Below are 19,388 nucleotides of genomic sequence, written 5' to 3'. Positions count from 1 at the left end.
CTATCTGGGCCTTGAACATGTCAGGTGGGCTGCAGGGTATTTAATTTGTGTTTGGAAGGGTTCTTATGGTTTTGAAACAACATGAGGGTAAGTAATTAATGACAGAATTTTGTTTTTTGGATGAACTAACCCTGTAACTGTATTTTTTTTTTCAACTATATCATCTTTACCCATCAATACTGTCGCAGCAAACCTATAGTATTCATTGTAGATTGTGTTCATTCACTGACTAAAATGAATTAATAGTTTAATGTAACACAATGTATTACACAATGGGGATTTAGAAAACCAAAATAACAGGCAAAAACACAGATGCCCACAAATCATTGCATTACATTGCAAAAAAAATGCTTTTCTTACTTAGTTTTTTTTGTCTAGTTTCCATTGTAAATATCTAAACATTCTTAAATCAAATAGGATTTTCTAAATGAGTACAAATTGTCTTGTTTTCTGAAAAACAAGTCAAAATTTAGTGCATTTTTGCTTGAAACAAGCTAAATAATCTGCCAAAGGGGTAAGAAAAATAATCTTGTTTTCTGTTTGAAATATGTGTTTGCTTATCCCATTGGCAGATTATTTAGCTTGTTCTAACTCACTTCATTCTGACTTGTTTTTTTTTTCTGATTTATTTTTGAATTTTTAGATATTTGGGCTGGAAACAAGACGAGAAGTAAGAAAAGCATTTTTTGCAGTGTATCAGCATTATCAGATTTCTGAAAGAGCAAATAGCCTGTTTGGCACTTACCTCCTGGCACCTCTGTGAGCTCGTTGAGGGGGGGCACCGTCTCCAGTGTGTTGGCATAGGTTTTCGCGGCTAGTCTTTGTACGTGTCGAGCCTCTATCTCTTTTTTCGTCCGTGGAATTCGGCATTTGAAGATGCAGCACAGTGTTATTACTGTGAAATGAGGAAGAAAGCTGTGATATATTTGAACGAGAGTTGACCTTCACATCAGGCAGCATCTCATATCGCTTTGTTCTGTTATTGATATTGTGCTCTAGGGGAATTTCATTAAAGTACTTAATGTGATTCCCTATGTGTAAATAACCAAGTGTTTATTTTAACATCTATTCATGTGAACTCTGAATGCAAATATATGCATAGCCTGCCATTTTAAAGAGGTCACCCACGAATTACAATTCTGTCATCATTTACTTACCCTCATGTCAATAATAATTAAATAAAAAAATAACATATTATACATATAACCTATTTCCTTTGTGGAACACAAAAAGAGGGATTTTCAATAATATACTGGTTGTATATCCTATACTACAATAAAGGAGAGTTTTTGAGCTTAGAAATGACACACAGGCTTTATAGGTTTCATTAAAAGTTTAAAAAGAAACATAGTTATAAAATTGCGTGCTATATTCCAACTCTTCTGAAGTTAAAGTGCTCTTTTTGTCACTTTAAAGCATGACAGCCACAGTGCTCACTTTCATTATATTGAAAAGAGTGGCTAAAATATACCTTTTGTGCTCCAAGCATAAAAGAAAGAATGCCATATGGGAACAATATAGTGAACAAATAATTATAGTGAATGATTGTGTGTGTGTGTGTGTGTGTGTGTGTGTGTGTGTGTGTGTGTGTGTGTGTGTGTGTGTGTGTGTGTGTGTGTGTGTGTGTGTGTGTGTGTGTGTGTTTTCTTTGAAACACTTTTAGACACTTACTGACTGCTAGGATGAACATGGAGAAAATGCCTACAACCTGCCATAATCGAAGACCCCAAAACACCACTGTTTCTGAAGTGACTGGATCTGGCTTTTTTGGAGGGTCTGTTGGCAGAAGCTGCAGGGATAAAAGAAAAAAACATTGATATTTCCCCTGAATCTCTTGCAATATCCAAGTAATTGCACCACTGAAATGGCAACAGTAGGAGCGATTAAGAACCGCAGTAAGATTTTAAACTACCACTTTCACATGGTGATCACAGTGGAAAGAAGAGAGCCAGAAACATTTGATGCTGTAAATGGCTTGCAGTGCATTTTAAGACAAAAAGAAGTGGGGGGAAAAGTGGCAAAATAAAAAATAAAAAGAGATTCTAAACAAGCATCTAGTTGCATTTAATCTATAATATTTTGTCCAGTTCATACTTAAAAATCTTTCTGCTATTTTTCTGATTTTTAAAAATATTTTATATTACACTCTTTAAAATAAAGGTGCTTCAAAAAGTTCTTCAAGTAATGCCATAGAAGAACCATTTTTGGTTCCATGAAAAACCATTTAGTCAAAGGTTATTTAAAGAACCATTTCTTGCTTACCTTTTTATAATCTGGAGAACTGTATTTGCCACAAAGAACATTTTGTGAAACAGAAAGGTTCTTCAGATGTTAAAGGTTCTTTATGGAACCATTTAGTCAAAAAAGGTTCTTCTATGGCATCGTGAAGCACCATTATTTTTAAGCGTGTACTTATTATTTTGCATGGTCTTGCAATGTTATTGTTGTTTAATCAACCAATGGTGGGGATTCATGGTATATTTGTCTTCATGACTAAGATCAGGGGGAAATATCTCAAGGCTTTATGGGATGTTGTTGTGAGTTGGATTTGTGCTGGTCAGAAAAAAGGCTAAGCACTAAAACATCTGAAGTTTCAACTAACAATTTTTGTTGAAAAGTTTGAAATCCCTAACATTATAAATGTAGCTTTTTATTTACTACAAATACACTATAAACTACTTACAATATTCTAAAATATTATTACGAATTGAAATAAGATTTTTACATAATTGCAAAATTGAATATCCATTTTCAAAAGTCCCCTTTTCAGCAAACATCACTTCAGTCTACCAAGAAAACACTTACTGAATCCTTAAAAATCATTATGTAAATTTAGTTCTCAGGAAACCTCTCTTATTGCAACATTTGAAATGGCTGTGGTTTTATTGAAAGTATGTTTCCATGTCTTAAAAGGCTGGATGGGATTTAAAATATTTCACATGAATACATTTTTGCAGAAGAGCAAACAAAAACATGCATTTACCGCATTTGCTATAGCATCAATTTATCATCATGAACATCAGGTTCTTTCAAAAGCACATTACTAGGGATGCACCAAATGTTCGGCAACCGAAATTATATAAGCAAAGAAGGGAAAAGGCAGAATAAATGATACCACACAATGATGTGACGTGATCGAATAGAGGCATGCACTAATGCAGCAAACATGTGGGCAGTGTGGAAGCATTTACAACTGTCTGAGAAAGACGCAAAAATCATTACAAGCGCCGACAGCACAAGACTGTTTAGTATCGCATCGCATGTCTTCCATGAGAAGAGAAAGGGCTGGTTGTTGCTGGTTACTGTATGATGACTGAAATCACAAAACAGCCTTAAACCATTACTAAATAAACTACAGAATGTTATGTTGTCTAATACACGCATACATTGTCTTTATTCTGAAAAAAGCTCCTTAGCCAGGGTTCAAAGTCCAAAGCGCGAGGAAAATCTGCCTGATGAGAATCATTCATTAATCTGCGGCTGTCAGCAAAAAGTAGTACTGAGGTCTTTTTGCAGGTTTCAACCAAAATAAAAGTCAACATTCTCCTTTGCTCAGCGAGGCTCTATTTATTTGTACATTAAAAACACATGCCTGATTCAAGAAGGGGGTCTTAAAAATAGCCAAAGAATATTATTTTACTAACTTATTAATTTTAAGTTAAATTACTCTTTGCTTGTAGGCTATAATGTCTACTATAATGTTAAAAATGTTCAGTGTTAAATAAATATTTTTAAATTGTTGTTTTGTAATTTAAGTTTTTCTTTGAAAAACAAGACAAAACTGTAAAAAGCAAATATTGGCTATTTAATTAATGCCTTTAGCCCAGTATATAATTTTGTTTGGCTTTGGCTTCGGCCTAGATTTATTTATGTCGGCGCATCCCTTCACATTACAGAGTGATTCCAAACTTTTGAATGGTGTACTCCAGCTTTGACAGGCTCAGGAGACCAGGTACCATGTGTGACAGTAGTTTTAAGGTGAAAATTTGTTGCTTTTGTGTAAATAATTCAGTATTTATGTCACAGAGTACAAAGCCTTGGTGGGAATTTAGAAGCAAGGATTCAGTCAGTGTTGACATGTTGATGTGTTGTCCAAGTTCCTCCACACAGGTTATCACTCCAAATCTCATTTCAATCTGCACTCCTGAACTATTTTACCTGCAGACAGACTTCATTTCACTTGTCCGCACTGCCTAGGTCTGAAGGTCATAAAGTACTGATACCTCATGGGAACTGTACTGTCCACTTAAAAATGTATGTGGTTGGTCATACAATGACTTAAAATATATCCCCCAGTCTGTCACCTCAAGACATCTTGGAGATGTTTTGGTGGTGACAAGCAAATGATGGTCAGAGCTGGATGATGAGATGTATGTTGAAATGTCACTGACTGTAATTTAATCTCTCAAGGAGTGACATGCCTTTTTGACACATGCATAAAATGAATACTGTATAGTGCAACCACAAACAAATTTAATTTGAAAAGTTGGAATATAGTGATGCACATGGTGAAGGTTCTGGCAACTGTATTGCATCCAGTGTTTGCAAAGGGCAAACAATGCACACAATGCTATTAGTGACACTTTTAAGTGTGCAGGTTAGTGTAGGTTAGTGTTTTTTCATTCATTTTTCCCATACACTCTTAAAAATAAAGGTTCTTTATTATCACCAATGGCAGAACCATAAACATGCATGGAACCTTTCAAATGCAGAAAAGGTTCATTCCTTAAAGTCAGTTTTTTTAATGTTCTTTAAAATGGTTCTTTTAGGAATGTGTTAATGAAAATGTTTTTTCTATGGCATCACTGAGTGTGTACTTTAATGAGGGGAAAATGGGTTAAAAGCATGGAGAAATATAAAATTATCCATATAAAGTAGTTGATTGCACATATAGAAACAACATATTTTAAGTTTATTTAAAAATATTTCATTGTTTTGAGAGTGTAGGAGAACCAACTTTTGTTACCGTATTCATGGTGCTTCATGAGAGTGGGCTCATTTGCCACAGTTGCTCTCTGATTGGTTGAATTTTCTTTAGAGCTTTATGGGAAATGTAGTTTTTCACTAGGTGTTCTGTTAAACACAATTATTTTAAAACACAAGTTAAAATAATGCAAACTAATGACTTCCACGAAAGCATATACCATCAGTTAACAGCCTCAGAGCTCACAGTAGGTCTGTCTTTAAAGGATTAGCGTTAAAAATCAATTTCCCTATGGAGTAAATGAATGGCATTTTTACTTCTGGAACCCAACAGTTGTACTCTATTGTGTTCTGGTTGGTTGCTGGATGATTGCTTACTGAACAAAATCAATATAGCACAACCAAGTCTCTAAGATGTAAATGCATGTTGTTTTAAATCAGCTTTACAGAAAATCAAGATGTTAATGTTTAGAATATCATCTTCATGCCTTATAGTCGCAATTTGCAAATTAGAGCTGTCTGATAATACAGTTTACATTTTGCAACAATACAAGTATGCTATTTGGTATAAATCACCCTACATGAGTATAATGAATGCATGCATTAAAATCACACATACTTATATGCTTTTAACTTGCATATAAAATATCTGATCGCTTAAGAAGTAATAGCTCATTTATCATGACCATATCATATCACCATATGTAGAGATGCACAATAAATTTTAAAATGTAGAGGAAAGGCTTTGTTCAAATCTACAACTCTAATTGTCACCAAAAGAAATCATGCTTGCCTTAGAAAAAAACACTAATAATTAGTATTGACTTACTGTATACCATTAGTATTTAGTAATGACTGATTATCATGATATTTTGGCTAGATAAAGGGTAACATTTCCATTAGTGAGGCTGAAGATAGCAGATGTCCCTTCAGCTGAAAGTAAATTACTATTGATGTTTCAGTCTTATTCAATAAACCCTGAGATTTTCACTGCATATGGTTGCCTGCAATGCCACATCAATAGAGAGTGTGCGGAAAGCTCATTCAGACATTCATAGCTTGGCACCTGTGTTTCTCCAGTCTACTGCACATGCAAGCTAACAATATACATGCAGAAACTCTCGTTGGATTCAATGTGTATATACAAAGAGTAAGCCTCGGAGCATAGATTTATATGTCTGTCTGATTGATAGATCAATATCTCAACCAGAGACATACTGTGTAATATCAGCAGAGCGGAGTGCCTCAGGGATTTGTACAGAGACCGTTCCTGCTGTGAATAAACATCATTGAAGACTAAAAGAAATGCCTCATGCTATTCCCTCTATGATTAACCAGCTCCTTTCTATTCTTTAGAGAATGCATGGCCTCTACATTGACATCGGACAGATAGTTTGAGATTCTGTAGAAACAAAATTTTCGACATGCTGAATATGAAACTTAATTTTTGTGCATCATGAAAACTAAAAAAAGAATGTGTTGACAACTTAAAGGAAAGGAAAGGAAAGGAGGTGAAGTGAGGCCAAGTATGGTGACCCATACTAGGAATTTGTGCTCTGCATTTAACCCATCCAAGTGCACACACACAGTAGTGAACACACACACACAGTGAACACACACCCGGAGCAGTGGGCAGCCATTGCTGCGGCGCCCGGGGAGCAGTTGGGGGAACGGTGCCTTGCTCAAGGGACTCACCTCAGTCGTGGTATTGAGGGTGGAGAGAGTGCTGTACATTCACTCCCCCCACCTACAATCCCTGCCGGACCTGAGACTCGAACCTGCAACCTTTGGGTTACAAGTCCGACTCTCTAACCATTAGGCCACGGCTGCCCCCGTGATGCATAAAATTAAAATGATGCATACTGATGCATAAAGTTGCATGGTATTTGCATAACACTGAGCTAACAACAGTTAAACATAAACAGTTACCGAAACATCAGAAGTGTGCATATCTTTTATGATGAGGCTCACAATGGTCTGTAATGCACCAGAAAGCACTAAAATGTAACAGAAACCTCTAGATTGTTCCCATCCATGCAAAAGCAAAATATCTTAATTTGGGTTGCTATTTGAGAAGTGAAAAACGAAACTCAAAATGCACAGGTGCTTTTATGTGAACAAACATCTCTATATTCCTTCTGTTTTCAGTTTTTGGAGTGAAAAATTAGTATTCAAAAACAAATAAAATATGTGACCCTGGACCACAAAACCAGTTGTATGTGTCAATTTTTCATAATTCAGAATAATTGTGATAATTGTTTGATAGGACACCATTTGACCGAGATGTAACTATTTGAAAAACTGGAATATGAGAGTGTGATTAAATAAAAAATATTGAGAAAATAGCCTTTAAAGTTGTCCAGATAAAATTCTTAGCAATGCATATTACTAATAAAAAATTAAGGTTTGAAATATTTAAGGTAGGAAATTTACAAAATATTTTCATAGACCATGATTTTAACTTCACTTTAAATCCTAATGATTTTTTGGAAGAAAAATCCATAATTTTGACCCATACAATGTATTTTTGGCAAGTGAAAAACGCCACAAAAACTTCACAGGTGCTTTTCTGTGACCAGACAAATATCTCCACTGTATATTCCTTCTGTTTTTAGTTTTTGAGTGAAAAATTAGTATTCGAAAACAAAAAATAAAATATGTAACCCTGGACCACAAAACCAGTCGTCTGTGTCAATTTTTCATAATTGAGATAATTGTTTGTCAGGATAGGACAACATTTGACAGAGATATAACTATTTGAAAATCTGGAATATGAGAGTGTGATTAAATAAAAAAATATTGAGAAAATAGCCTTTAAAGTTGTCCAGATAAAATTCTTAGCAATGCATATTACTAATAAAAAATTAAGGTTTGAAATATTTAAGGTAGGAAATTTACAAAATATTTTCATAGACCATGATTTTAACTTCACTTTAAATCCTAATGATTTTTTGGAAGAAAAATCCATAATTTTGACCCATACAATGTATTTTTGGCAAGTGAAAAACGCCACAAAAACTTCACAGGTGCTTTTCTGTGACCAGACAAATATCTCCACTGTATATTCCTTCTGTTTTTAGTTTTTGAGTGAAAAATTAGTATTCGAAAACAAAAAATAAAATATGTAACCCTGGACCACAAAACCAGTCGTCTGTGTCAATTTTTCATAATTGAGATAATTGTTTGTCAGGATAGGACAACATTTGACAGAGATATAACTATTTGAAAATCTGGAATATGAGAGTGTGATTAAATAAAAAAATATTGAGAAAATAGCCTTTAAAGTTGTCCAGATAAAATTCTTAGCAATGCATATTACTAATAAAAAATTAAGGTTTGAAATATTTAAGGTAGGAAATTTACAAAATATTTTCATAGACCATGATTTTAACTTCACTTTAAATCCTAATGATTTTTTGGAAGAAAAATCCATAATTTTGACCTATACAATGTATTTTTGGCAAGTGAAAAACGCCACAAAAACTTCACAGGTGCTTTTCTGTGACCAGACAAATATCTCCACTGTATATTCCTTCTGTTTTTAGTTTTTGAGTGAAAAATTAGTATTCGAAAACAAAAAATAAAATATGTAACCCTGGACCACAAAACCAGTCGTCTGTGTCAATTTTTCATAATTGAGATAATTGTTTGTCAGGATAGGACAACATTTGACAGAGATATAACTATTTGAAAAACTGGAATATGAGAGTGTGATTAAATAAAAAATATTGAGAAAATAGCCTTTAAAGTTGTCCAGATAAAATTCTTAGCAATGCATATTACTAATAAAAAATTAAGGTTTGAAATATTTAAGGTAGGAAATTTACAAAATATTTTCATAGACCATGATTTTAACTTCACTTTAAATCCTAATGATTTTTTGGAAGAAAAATCCATAATTTTGACCTATACAATGTATTTTTGGCAAGTGAAAAACGCCACAAAAACTTCACAGGTGCTTTTCTGTGACCAGACAAATATCTCCACTGTATATTCCTTCTGTTTTTAGTTTTTGAGTGAAAAATTAGTATTCGAAAACAAAAAATAAAATATGTAACCCTGGACCACAAAACCAGTCGTCTGTGTCAATTTTTCATAATTGAGATAATTGTTTGTCAGGATAGGACAACATTTGACAGAGATATAACTATTTGAAAATCTGGAATATGAGAGTGTGATTAAATAAAAAATATTGAGAAAATAGCCTTTAAAGTTGTCCAGATAAAATTCTTAGCAAATATTTTCATAGACCGTGATTTTAACTTCACTTGAAATCCTAATGATTTTTTGGAAGAAAAATCCATAATTTTGACCCATACAATGTATTTTTGGCAAGTGAAAAACGCCACAAAAACAAATATCTCCACTGTATATTCCTTCTGTTTTTAGTTTTTGAGTGAAAAATTAGTATGAGATGCAATCGCTATTGTGTGTGGCACAGACTGTTTGGAGACTTCAGCTGGCAGTGGATCACATATTGATATTTTTCTTTGTGATGCACTTCATCATGTCCCTTCTCTTCTATCCTCCAGAGAAATAAAATTGACTCTTATTTGATGTACCATCCTTAACAACTCTATAGTCAAACAGCAACCATAGACATCAGAACTTCAGACATCAGCATTTGTACATACAACATATGTACTGTGAAATGAATTACACTTATATTCAAATTGTATAGTGTATTGCATAGCATGAAGACAATAAATAATAAATTCAGTTATTTTCACACATTTAGCATGTGTTCTTCCAGGATGACATGATCTAACATGACACCACTGATATAATTGTGTGTCTTACAATTCACAGATTGCCTGCAGATGAGAACAAATCTCTATCATCATGTTGTTTTATATGGGTGTCTATAAATATGAATGAACGTCATTCTGTTTTCCAATTCGACTCTATTGCCTGCTGAGTCCACTGGAGCACAAAATGTCCCGAACCATATTTGTGTTCCTTAAGCTGTTTCGTGTCGGAGTCAAACATTGTACCAGCAGAGAAAATTGGAGGCACCTGGATAATTGACCCTTTAATGAGTGTTTAATTAGCAGTGGGTGTAGAAAAACGGTCCGTCTGACACCTGCGGTCAAAGTCAGCTAGGAAGAATCCTGTAGTATTATCGGGTATGAATGTAAACGTGTGCTAAACTTTGCCAGCACCTTAAAGACGTCTCAGACAAACCTATGTTACATTTGCATGACTGTTTTCATATTTAGATAGCATAGTTTGTGGTTCATCTGCACTGATTTCTATTTGTTGGTCTATATTTGTCAGACAGACACATATTTGTTCAGTCTTACACCAGAAGTGCTCTTTTAAGGGGCTGTGTCAAGGTACTGTAAAAGTAGTTCAACAGCTTATTTGACTTTAACCATTTTATAGTACATTAAAAATACTTTTTTTGGTAATACTTTATTTTGATAGTTCATTTAGGACATTCTATTAACTATAAGTAACTTTGTGACTACAAACTAGCAGTCATTAAAATATTAGTAGCCTGTCTGCTTAATATTTGCCAACACTACAGTGGTGGTCAAAATAATTAACGCTAGTAATTTCACCAGCTAAAAATGGTTTTAAGTCAGTTATTTCTATATTTTGCTGTAGTGTGTCAGTAGTAAATATCAGTTTACATTTCCAAACATGCGTTTTGCCATTAATTGCAATAATCCAGTGAGATTTTTGTTTGCACAAGGAGTCTGACAACAGCCAGTGCTCCACACAGAGATCTGATCTCACCATCATCCAGTCTATATGACATGAAGAAACAAAACAAACTGAGACAGACTAAATCCAGAAAAACTACGCAACCTCTCCAAGATCCTTCAAGAAACCTATCTGCAAAGCTACCCTGAAATACTATGCACAAGTTCACCTAGGGCAAAAGCTGCTTTTAATGCAAAGGATGGTCACACCAAATGTTGATTTAAATTTAATTAACACAACTTAATTGATAAAGAAAATCTATCTATGGCATTATTTTTGACAGCATCCTCACTTTACAGCATTTTTACACACTTTTAACAGTACAGTATTAGGTTTCTTGAAGCATCTTGGAGACATTGCTGCAGTTCTTTTGGATTTAGTCTGTGTCAGTTTGTTCTGTATCTTAATGTCATTCCAGAAAGACTGGAAATGTAAACATTTGAAACCATTTTTTAGCTGGTGTTCTAATAATGTTGGCCACCAATGTATATTTTGATGCTCCCCAACACACATTCTACTGATTATAAGTAACTTTGCATGCCAACTTATTCTACTACCCTAACCATATCCTAAAAGTGTACTAATAATCGAATGACTGCTAGTTGACGTGTCGTTGCAAGGATTTTAAAATAAAGTTTTTTTTTTGTTTATATATATATATATATATATATATATATATATATATATATATATATATATATATATATATATAATTATTATTATTATTTTTTTTTATTTTTTTTTTTTGTAAAAAAATGAGTGAAAGCAGAAACAATGTGTTCTAAGAAACATGTTTGATATCCTCCAACTGCATTGAATCAAAGTCTGAAGCTAAAAAACTTCTGATATGTAGTTTTCTAAGCACATACATCTAAAGCACGCGCATAGAAAGTGCCTGTCACATGGCATGTGAGTACTAAACTAAGTTCTCTTTTATGTCTTATTGAGCTTAAACTGTCAAATACTCACATTTTCTGTTAAAAACACATAAATTATAAGTTCTGTTTGTGAAGGTCATGGCGTTAGAACAGGTACCATTCTTGCTTGTGAAAAAAATGCAGAGCTGTGAGTGGAAACATGCAAATTAACTCTTTCGCCGCCAGCGTTTTTGAAAATAGTTGCTAGTTACCGCCAGCATTTATGAGGATTTGTGCTAAAATTTCAATGCCCCCAGAATATTTTGTTGTTTGAATATTTGAACATGAACATTGAACATCAAAATCAAGAACAGATAGCATTCTAATTTTTTAAAAAATACTTCAATGTAGGTAGATTTCATTAAATAAATAAAAAAAATAATAAATAAATTTTCCACAAAATCTGAAAAAATCAAATTTTTATCAAATACTACATCTGGATCATATTCAGAACTATTATCAAAACAAAGATGCAGTGGATCAGCACTCCTAAAGCTTGCACAGTCCTTTACCACTTTCTGGATCGCCATTTCACTCTGTAAAATAAGGCAGTTTTTATTTATATGCTGTTTATTGTTGATGATCGCATTGTTTTTCATATGCTTACATCTTCCACATTTGTGTTTTTGATTGGTGCATTCTAGACTCATTCAGGGGATGTGTAATAGCACCCCCGAGTGAAACCTGGAAAATTCAGTGTTTGGCATGAAAAGAGTTAAGGGGCGGTAATATTATAATTAGATCCACTTTCTACGTCACAGGGGAAGTGAAATCTCAGCGGCTATGTTTTTTACACATGCTTATAGAAAAAGGCTTACCAAAATAGCTACTGGATTTTCTTTTTTCACAATTTCTGGGCTGGTAAATGAACCGGGGACCCAATTAGGCTGCATGTCCACTAAAGCGTTTTTTAGCCAGGTGCTGAAAGCGGCCAGCTGTGAGCGTTTAAGATGCTGTGGTTGCTATGATATGAAATACTCTTTATTAATATGGTAGACGCTTCACGGATTAAATGTTTCTCCGAACATTATTTTTCATAACAATAATATGGTAGTCTGGCATTTCAATCTGGTAAAGACATAAATACTTGGAGACAAGCAATATTAACTTCTCCAAAGTTGTTCTGTTTTCGCTCAGTGTGAAAAAGACGCTCCTGGCGTTTTAAGAAATGCGGTGCTCCCATTGAAAAAATGCGCTAGCCATGGGGAAAAATGCTTTGGTGGACACCTTATAGCACTTAAACACAGAAAAAGTCAGATTTTCATGATATGTCCCCTTTGAAAAATACTATACTGCTGGGTTAAAATTTAAAAAAATAACCTAAAATGGGTTGTAAATTAAAATGTACAGTTTAAAATGTAAGTTTACACTAAAATGTAAGTGTATAGAAAAAAATGGCATATGAACAGTCACACAGTTTATACAGTTACATGAAGCTGCTGTTTAAGTTCTCTAAATTTAATCTGTTATTCAAAAAAGATTGTTGAATAAACATTGAATAATTAACATTTAAGGTCAAATTTGACCAGCTATTTTATTTATTTTTTCTTTCGCCAATGAAAATACTCCCACTACGGCCAAAGCCTCAGGCTTTAAGTGCTGCCAAGAAACACACAAACTGAAAGCCTATAATAAACACTGAATCAACTATATATTGTAGCGAATCGACAGGATTAAGGCGTTTTCAATCACTCCTCTCAAGAGCCATTCCAGCTTTTCCAGTTCACGCTCACCAGTCAGCTCTTCACTTCGATTAGTTTCTTCTATTTTCCAGACATACTCCTGTCACGAGTGGCACGAACACAGACAGGTGAAGTGCTATCAGTGTGCTCTCTTTTACAACCCCATTCCCAACGTTGAACTGCTGGGTTACTGATTATAGCTGCTATAGCCCCAATTCTTAAGAAACCTTGTGCAGACCCTAATAATTTAAATAATTTTCGACCAATTTCAAATCTCCCTTTTATTTCTAAAGTCCTTGAAAAAGCAGTTGCAGTACAGGTTCAGGAACATCTTACCAACAATAACCTTTATGAACGTTTTCAGTCAGGATTTCGCTCTAAGCATAGCACAGAAACTGCTTTGGTCAGAGTAACCAATGATCTTTTAATGGCTGCTGATGGTGGGTTTTTATCGATTCTTGTTTTACTCGATCTGACAGCAGCTTTTGATACTGTCTCACATACTATTTTGCTCAGCCAGTTATCTGCTATTGGCATCTCTGGTATCCCTCTTGCCTGGTTTGCCTCTTATCTGTCCAACCGTACACAGTTTGTACAACTTAAAAAATTTAACTCTAAGCCTTTCTCTGTTAATTGTGGTGTCCCTCAAGGATCTGTCCTTGGCCCTCTATTGTTTCTTATCTATCTTCTCCCACTTGGTAAAATACTTTCTGACTTTGGTATTAATTTTCATTGTTATGCTGATGACACACAGCTTTATGTATCCACTAAGCCTGACTCCACTCTTCCACCCGACTCTCTTACTAATTGTCTCCATAAACTTAAAACCTGGTTCTCTGCTAATTTTCTTCAACTTAATAGTAGCAAGACTGAAGTTCTCCTTATAGGATCTAACTCCAGTCTTTCAAAGTCCCATACATTTTCTTTATCAATTGATGGCTCCTCTGTTTCACCTTCCTCCCAGGTTAGGAACTTAGGGGTCATCTTTGACAGCACCCTCTCATTTGAAGCACACATTAATAGTATAACTCGGTCTTGTCACTTTCATCTTCGTAATATTGCTCGTCTTCGTTCATTTCTCACTCCACATAGTACTGCTATTCTTGTTCACTCACTTGTCACTTCTCGCATTGATTATTGTAATTCTTTATTATTTGGTCTATCACACAAATCTCTCCACAAACTTCAGCTGATTCAGAATTCTGCTGCTCGTTATCCCAATTTAAGGCTCAGCTGAAAACCTATTTATTTAGATTAGCTTATCTTGCATAATTGCTGTTCTTAATTACATTATTTTTACTGCTGTCACTTTGTAATTGCTGGTTTTTTTTTTTTTTTTATGGTTTTTATTATCTTAATTCTTTTATATTTCTGCTTTTCTGTACGGTGACCTTGAGTGGCTTGAAAGGCGCCTTAAATAAAATGCATTATTATTATTATTATTATTATTATTATTATGAGCAATTATCAACCCAAACTGGGTCAAATCAACCTAGCTTCCTCACCCAGCATTTTATTTTTAAATAATTGTAACATTCATCTTGGAAAACTGCCATTGTGTTACATTGTTACAGTGTTGCGCATTTAAAATCTAACAGTGACAATGTCACCTGATCTTTTTGCTCTCATTTATAAATGATGATCTTTTGCAAAACATGACTGATGACCCTTAAGTTTCCTAAATTAACATGTTTTAGTTACTGTAAGTGTTTCCTGCTAACACTGGTTTCAAAGATGAACATTTCTCACATGGCATGATGAATATAATGAACAGGAAGCAGTCAATGAACTTTAAAAAGTCATTCATTGTCTAAATCGACAGTCTGTGATTTATCAATGACAGCTGCTGGATATTCCTCCTCTCCTACTGACAATATAACATTATCTGGGAACAATGTAAACATGCATGCATTACAATGCCAGTGCTCTATTATGCATATGGAGTATGTAAACAATGTATACTTTAATAGCATAAATAATAGCACACCTTTCCTCAACAAGCAGCGTGATTTGAAGTATCATCATGTCAGTCCAGGATTAGTTACATGGCAAAATTAAAAGTGAACATGAAATCAGAATTGAAGTTAAAGTCAAAATGTACATGCACCTTGCAGAATCTGCTCATAGGGATAATAGAAAATGCATGTTATTATTTTTTTTATTTAATACTGACCTGATTAAGATATTTCAATAAAAGACATTTTTTACATATAGTCCACAAGAGACAATAATAGTTTTACTAAAATTACCCTGTTCAAAACTTTACATACACTTGATTTTAATACTGTGTTGTTCCCTGAATGATCCACAGTTGTTTTTTTGTTTAGTCATAGTTGTTCATGAGTCCTTTGTTTGTCCTGAACAGTTAAACTGCCCGCTGTTCTTCAGAAAAATCTTTCCGTTCCCACAAATTCTTTTTTCCAGCATTTTTGAATTTTTGAAAACAAATTTGAACCTTTTTTTGCAATGACTGTATCATTTTGAGATCCATCTTTTCACACTGAGGACAACTGAGGGACTCATATGCAACTATTACAGGTGGTTCAAACACTCACTGATGCTCCAGAAGGAAAAAACATGCATTAAGTGCCAGGGGTGAAAACTTTCGAACAGATTGAAGATGTGTACATCTTATTTTGCCAAAATATATATATTTTTTCATTTAGTAGTGCCCTCCAGAAGCTACAAAATATACTTACATGTAACCTTCTGTAATAGTTGCATATGAGTCTCTCAGCTAAAATACTAAAATTACAAAAAAAAAAAAAAAAAAAACACAGCTGTGGATCATTCAGGTAACAACACAGTATTAAGAATTAAGTGTATGTAAACTTTTGAACAGGGTCATTTTTATAAATTCAACTGTTATTTTATCTTGTGGACTATATGTAAATTTCTATTATGTGAAATATCTTATTCAGGTTAGTACTAAATAAAAAATAACATGCATTTAGCATTTGATCCCTCTGATGTTAGTAAAATAATCCACATTTTGCAGATTCTTTTGACTTGTATTCCTGGCCTTTACTGTGTACAATGTCATTGCATGTTATGCTGAAAATAAAATAAGTGTGTCACAGTACTATAACCACATTTCAGAATATATCATCTATGATATAAAAATCTCTGATTAACAAATTAGTAAGTAACAGTACACAGTTGAATGCTGGAGTTAACTATTAGCTAATCAGTAATTCTTTTTTAATTTCTCCAAGATTCTATCTCTATTATTTTCTTAAATTAATTAATATTTATAAACTTTTTAACACTTTGTAAACACTCGTTACTTTTGCAGCAATGTAGGATGATTTCGAAGGTGGAAGAGAAATGAGATGGGAGTTTTTTGACATACCCTAACTGTCTTGAACCAAAGCAGATGCACAGACAAGACAAACATTTGTGTTTCAAAAGTGTATAAATATTAAAATTACTGTCCGTTTCGCTAGATAAGACCCTTATTCCTTGGCTGGGATCACTTAGAGCTCCATGAAGCTGCATTTAAACAGTATTTTGAAAATTCAAACTCACACAGGCATGACTGAAGTCCACTATGGAGAAAATTCCTAAAACGTTCTCCCTAAAAAAAGATAATTTCTTTATGACTGAAGAAAGACATGAACATCTTGGATGACAAGGGGGTGAGTAAATTATCTGTAAATTTTTGTTCTGAAAGTTAACTAATCCTTTAACTACAACCTTTGCCTCAATAAGCTCCTAATTTGCAACTTATTATTACCAAGGCAGTTGTTTAATTATATGGGGTGGATTAAGGAATCTAAAATATGGTCATGCATTATAAGGCATTAATATGTACTTTATAGAGGTCATATGATGCAATTTCAGATTTTTCTGTCTTTGGAATGTTATAAAGCCTTTTGTGCATTTAAAAGATCTGTAAAGTTGCAAAGATTAAAGTCTTAAACCCAAAGAGATATTCTTTATTTAAGTTAAAATTTCACAAAGATACTACAGTGATTTAAGCGGTGAGTGGATTCTAGTTTAAACGCTTCTGATTTAAGAAATCAACAGATATGTGTGTGATTGGCTACATCGCACAACGCTGCAAAAACAGGTTGAAACAGACACTGACCTCTGCAGCGCAACAATAACATATTGGATTGTTAGCTAAATCTGCAATAAAAAGCCATTATTACAGCTTTAACTGAGGGTGCTATTGATTTCATTTGAGGGTGCTTACCACCCTCTAGCACCCCTATAGAACCGGGCCTGCTAAAATGGCTCATTCAATAATAAATATTGACTCGTTTCAGTAAGGCGGCGCAGGGAGGACCAACAATAATGGACAGTATGTTTGAACCTCAAACCGTGTGTACACATTGCATTGCACCAAATACACAAAATACTGTTCTTTTAGCAACATCATATGGCACCTTTATATTAATAAACAGCTGATAGACTAGTAATATGCATGCTAATAAGAAACTGCACTCTTAAAAAAAAAGCTGCTTTAAAAGGTTCTTCACAGCGATGCCATAGAAGAACCAATTTGTGGTTCCACAAAGACCCATTCAGTCAAAGGCTCTTTAAAGAACCTTACCTTACCTTCTTACCTTTTTATAATGTGAAGAACCTTCTATTGCCACAAATAACCTTTTGTGAAACAGAAAGGTTCTTCAGATGTTAAAGGTTCTTTATGGAACCATTTAGACAAAAAAGGTTTTTCTATGGCACCGTGAAGCACCTTTATTTTTAAGAGTGTGGTTAAAAGTGAGAATTGGTTACACTTTTTTTAACAGCACTATACCAATAGAATACAAGGTACCTACATAGGCTAAAGTTAGGTTCAGGGTTAGTACTTAGTTATTACACGGGAACAGGGTTGTAAAATGAAGTGCTACCTAAACTACCACATTGAATGGGCTGTTACTTACCATTTCATTAATAGTCTCTTGTTAGTTAACAGAAGCTACTAAAATGTTACTACTGTGTTGCTGATTTGTCCCTGTGTAGTAGTTTAGTAAAGACAGAACAGTCCTAGAGTGTTACCCAAATCTCTAATAGTAAGTATCAGTAATAGTGATGTTTTCTTAGCAGCCATGACTAATAACTGATGAAAGCTACTGAAGGCAAGATGTTTTGTGACTAATGTCCTTCAGATTTGAAGACCTGTTATACAATTCCTCTATTCCAGTAGTTCTTTCAGCACTTTGGGTCACAAAGAAACAAACTGAGCTTTACATTTTCTATGCACATGACAAATCCATTTAATTATTATCTGCCACTCTGAGGACTTTAAGGAATTGACCTTTAGAAAAGCGAACTCTAATGTCTCACGTAATGGACTGCGTATATATCATGTGTCCTTGGTTGTTTCAGTTTGCATGTTTTCAGGCAAAGCATTGTATTTTTGTCTGACAGGTGCAACAGAGGGTCCTTGCACTTCTGCACTTACTGTAAAAAGCTTTTTAATGGCCATATAACTGTACAACAGCGTTTGGCTGTCAGCAGATGTTTCTGAAACACCATAAGAGCTAACTTAGAGGTGTAGTTAGAGAAATCTATAGCAGGACTACTGTTCAGTGCCATAAAAATGAAAAGCGGTTCACGCTCGCCTGTTCAATACAAAGAGAGTCGCAACAACAGTGCAGTTTAGGGGCCATAAAATCTAAACCAGCTCTTACCTCGGGGTCTGGTATCTGTGCAGCGGCGTTGAAGATGTGATGTGAGATCAACACAGCGGTTACGCTCATCAGCAATGGGACGAGGGTTGGCGGCTGATGCCTAGGCCCCTCCATCGCCATTTTCCCTCTTCTTCTCCCACGTCTCATCCCGCCCCCTGCTGCTGCTTTCTGCCCGGAAAACTGCGCAGGACCACAATAGTGCAGGTGATTGATAGACGTTCGGCACGAAACGGCCACCACCTCCCCTACATGAATGCTGCTCTGGTCCCTTGCTGTCCTATTGCTTCCAAACCGAGAATACTACGCTCTCCGCTGCGGAACCAGAAAGCCAGCCACTCAGCTAAAGGCCATTAATTAATTAATAGCTCCGGTGTCATTTACAGCCTCGCCGCCTGGTGCACAGAGAGGTTACAAGAGTCGTGGGGGGAAGGGAGTTACACAAGTGGATCAGAGGAATTGTGTAACACTCTGGAGACACTCAGTATTTTGTTCACACACTCGTGTTGATGTGTGAT

At 34.7% G+C, this 19,388-nt stretch overlaps 1 protein-coding gene across 1 annotated transcript in view; it reads right to left on the bottom strand.

The window, feature by feature from the left end:
- Window positions 1-19,020, bottom strand: part of tmie (transmembrane inner ear) — a 43,596-nt gene extending 24,576 nt beyond the window's left edge. Inside the window, exons 1-3 of the mRNA XM_073849484.1 lie at window positions 18,874-19,020; window positions 1,672-1,789; window positions 746-895 (exon numbers count right to left, since the gene is read on the bottom strand). Coding sequence (XP_073705585.1) covers window positions 746-895; window positions 1,672-1,789; window positions 18,874-19,020 — 415 coding nt within the window. The remainder of the gene's footprint in view (window positions 1-745; window positions 896-1,671; window positions 1,790-18,873) is intronic.
- Between the last annotated feature and the right edge of the window lie 368 nt (window positions 19,021-19,388).

This window comes from Garra rufa, chromosome 10, assembly GCF_049309525.1.
Source record: "Garra rufa chromosome 10, GarRuf1.0, whole genome shotgun sequence".
NCBI classification, from domain to species: Eukaryota; Metazoa; Chordata; class Actinopteri; order Cypriniformes; family Cyprinidae; genus Garra; species Garra rufa.
Note: the sequence above shows the minus strand (reverse complement) of the source record. Positions and strands in the feature narration are given on the sequence as shown.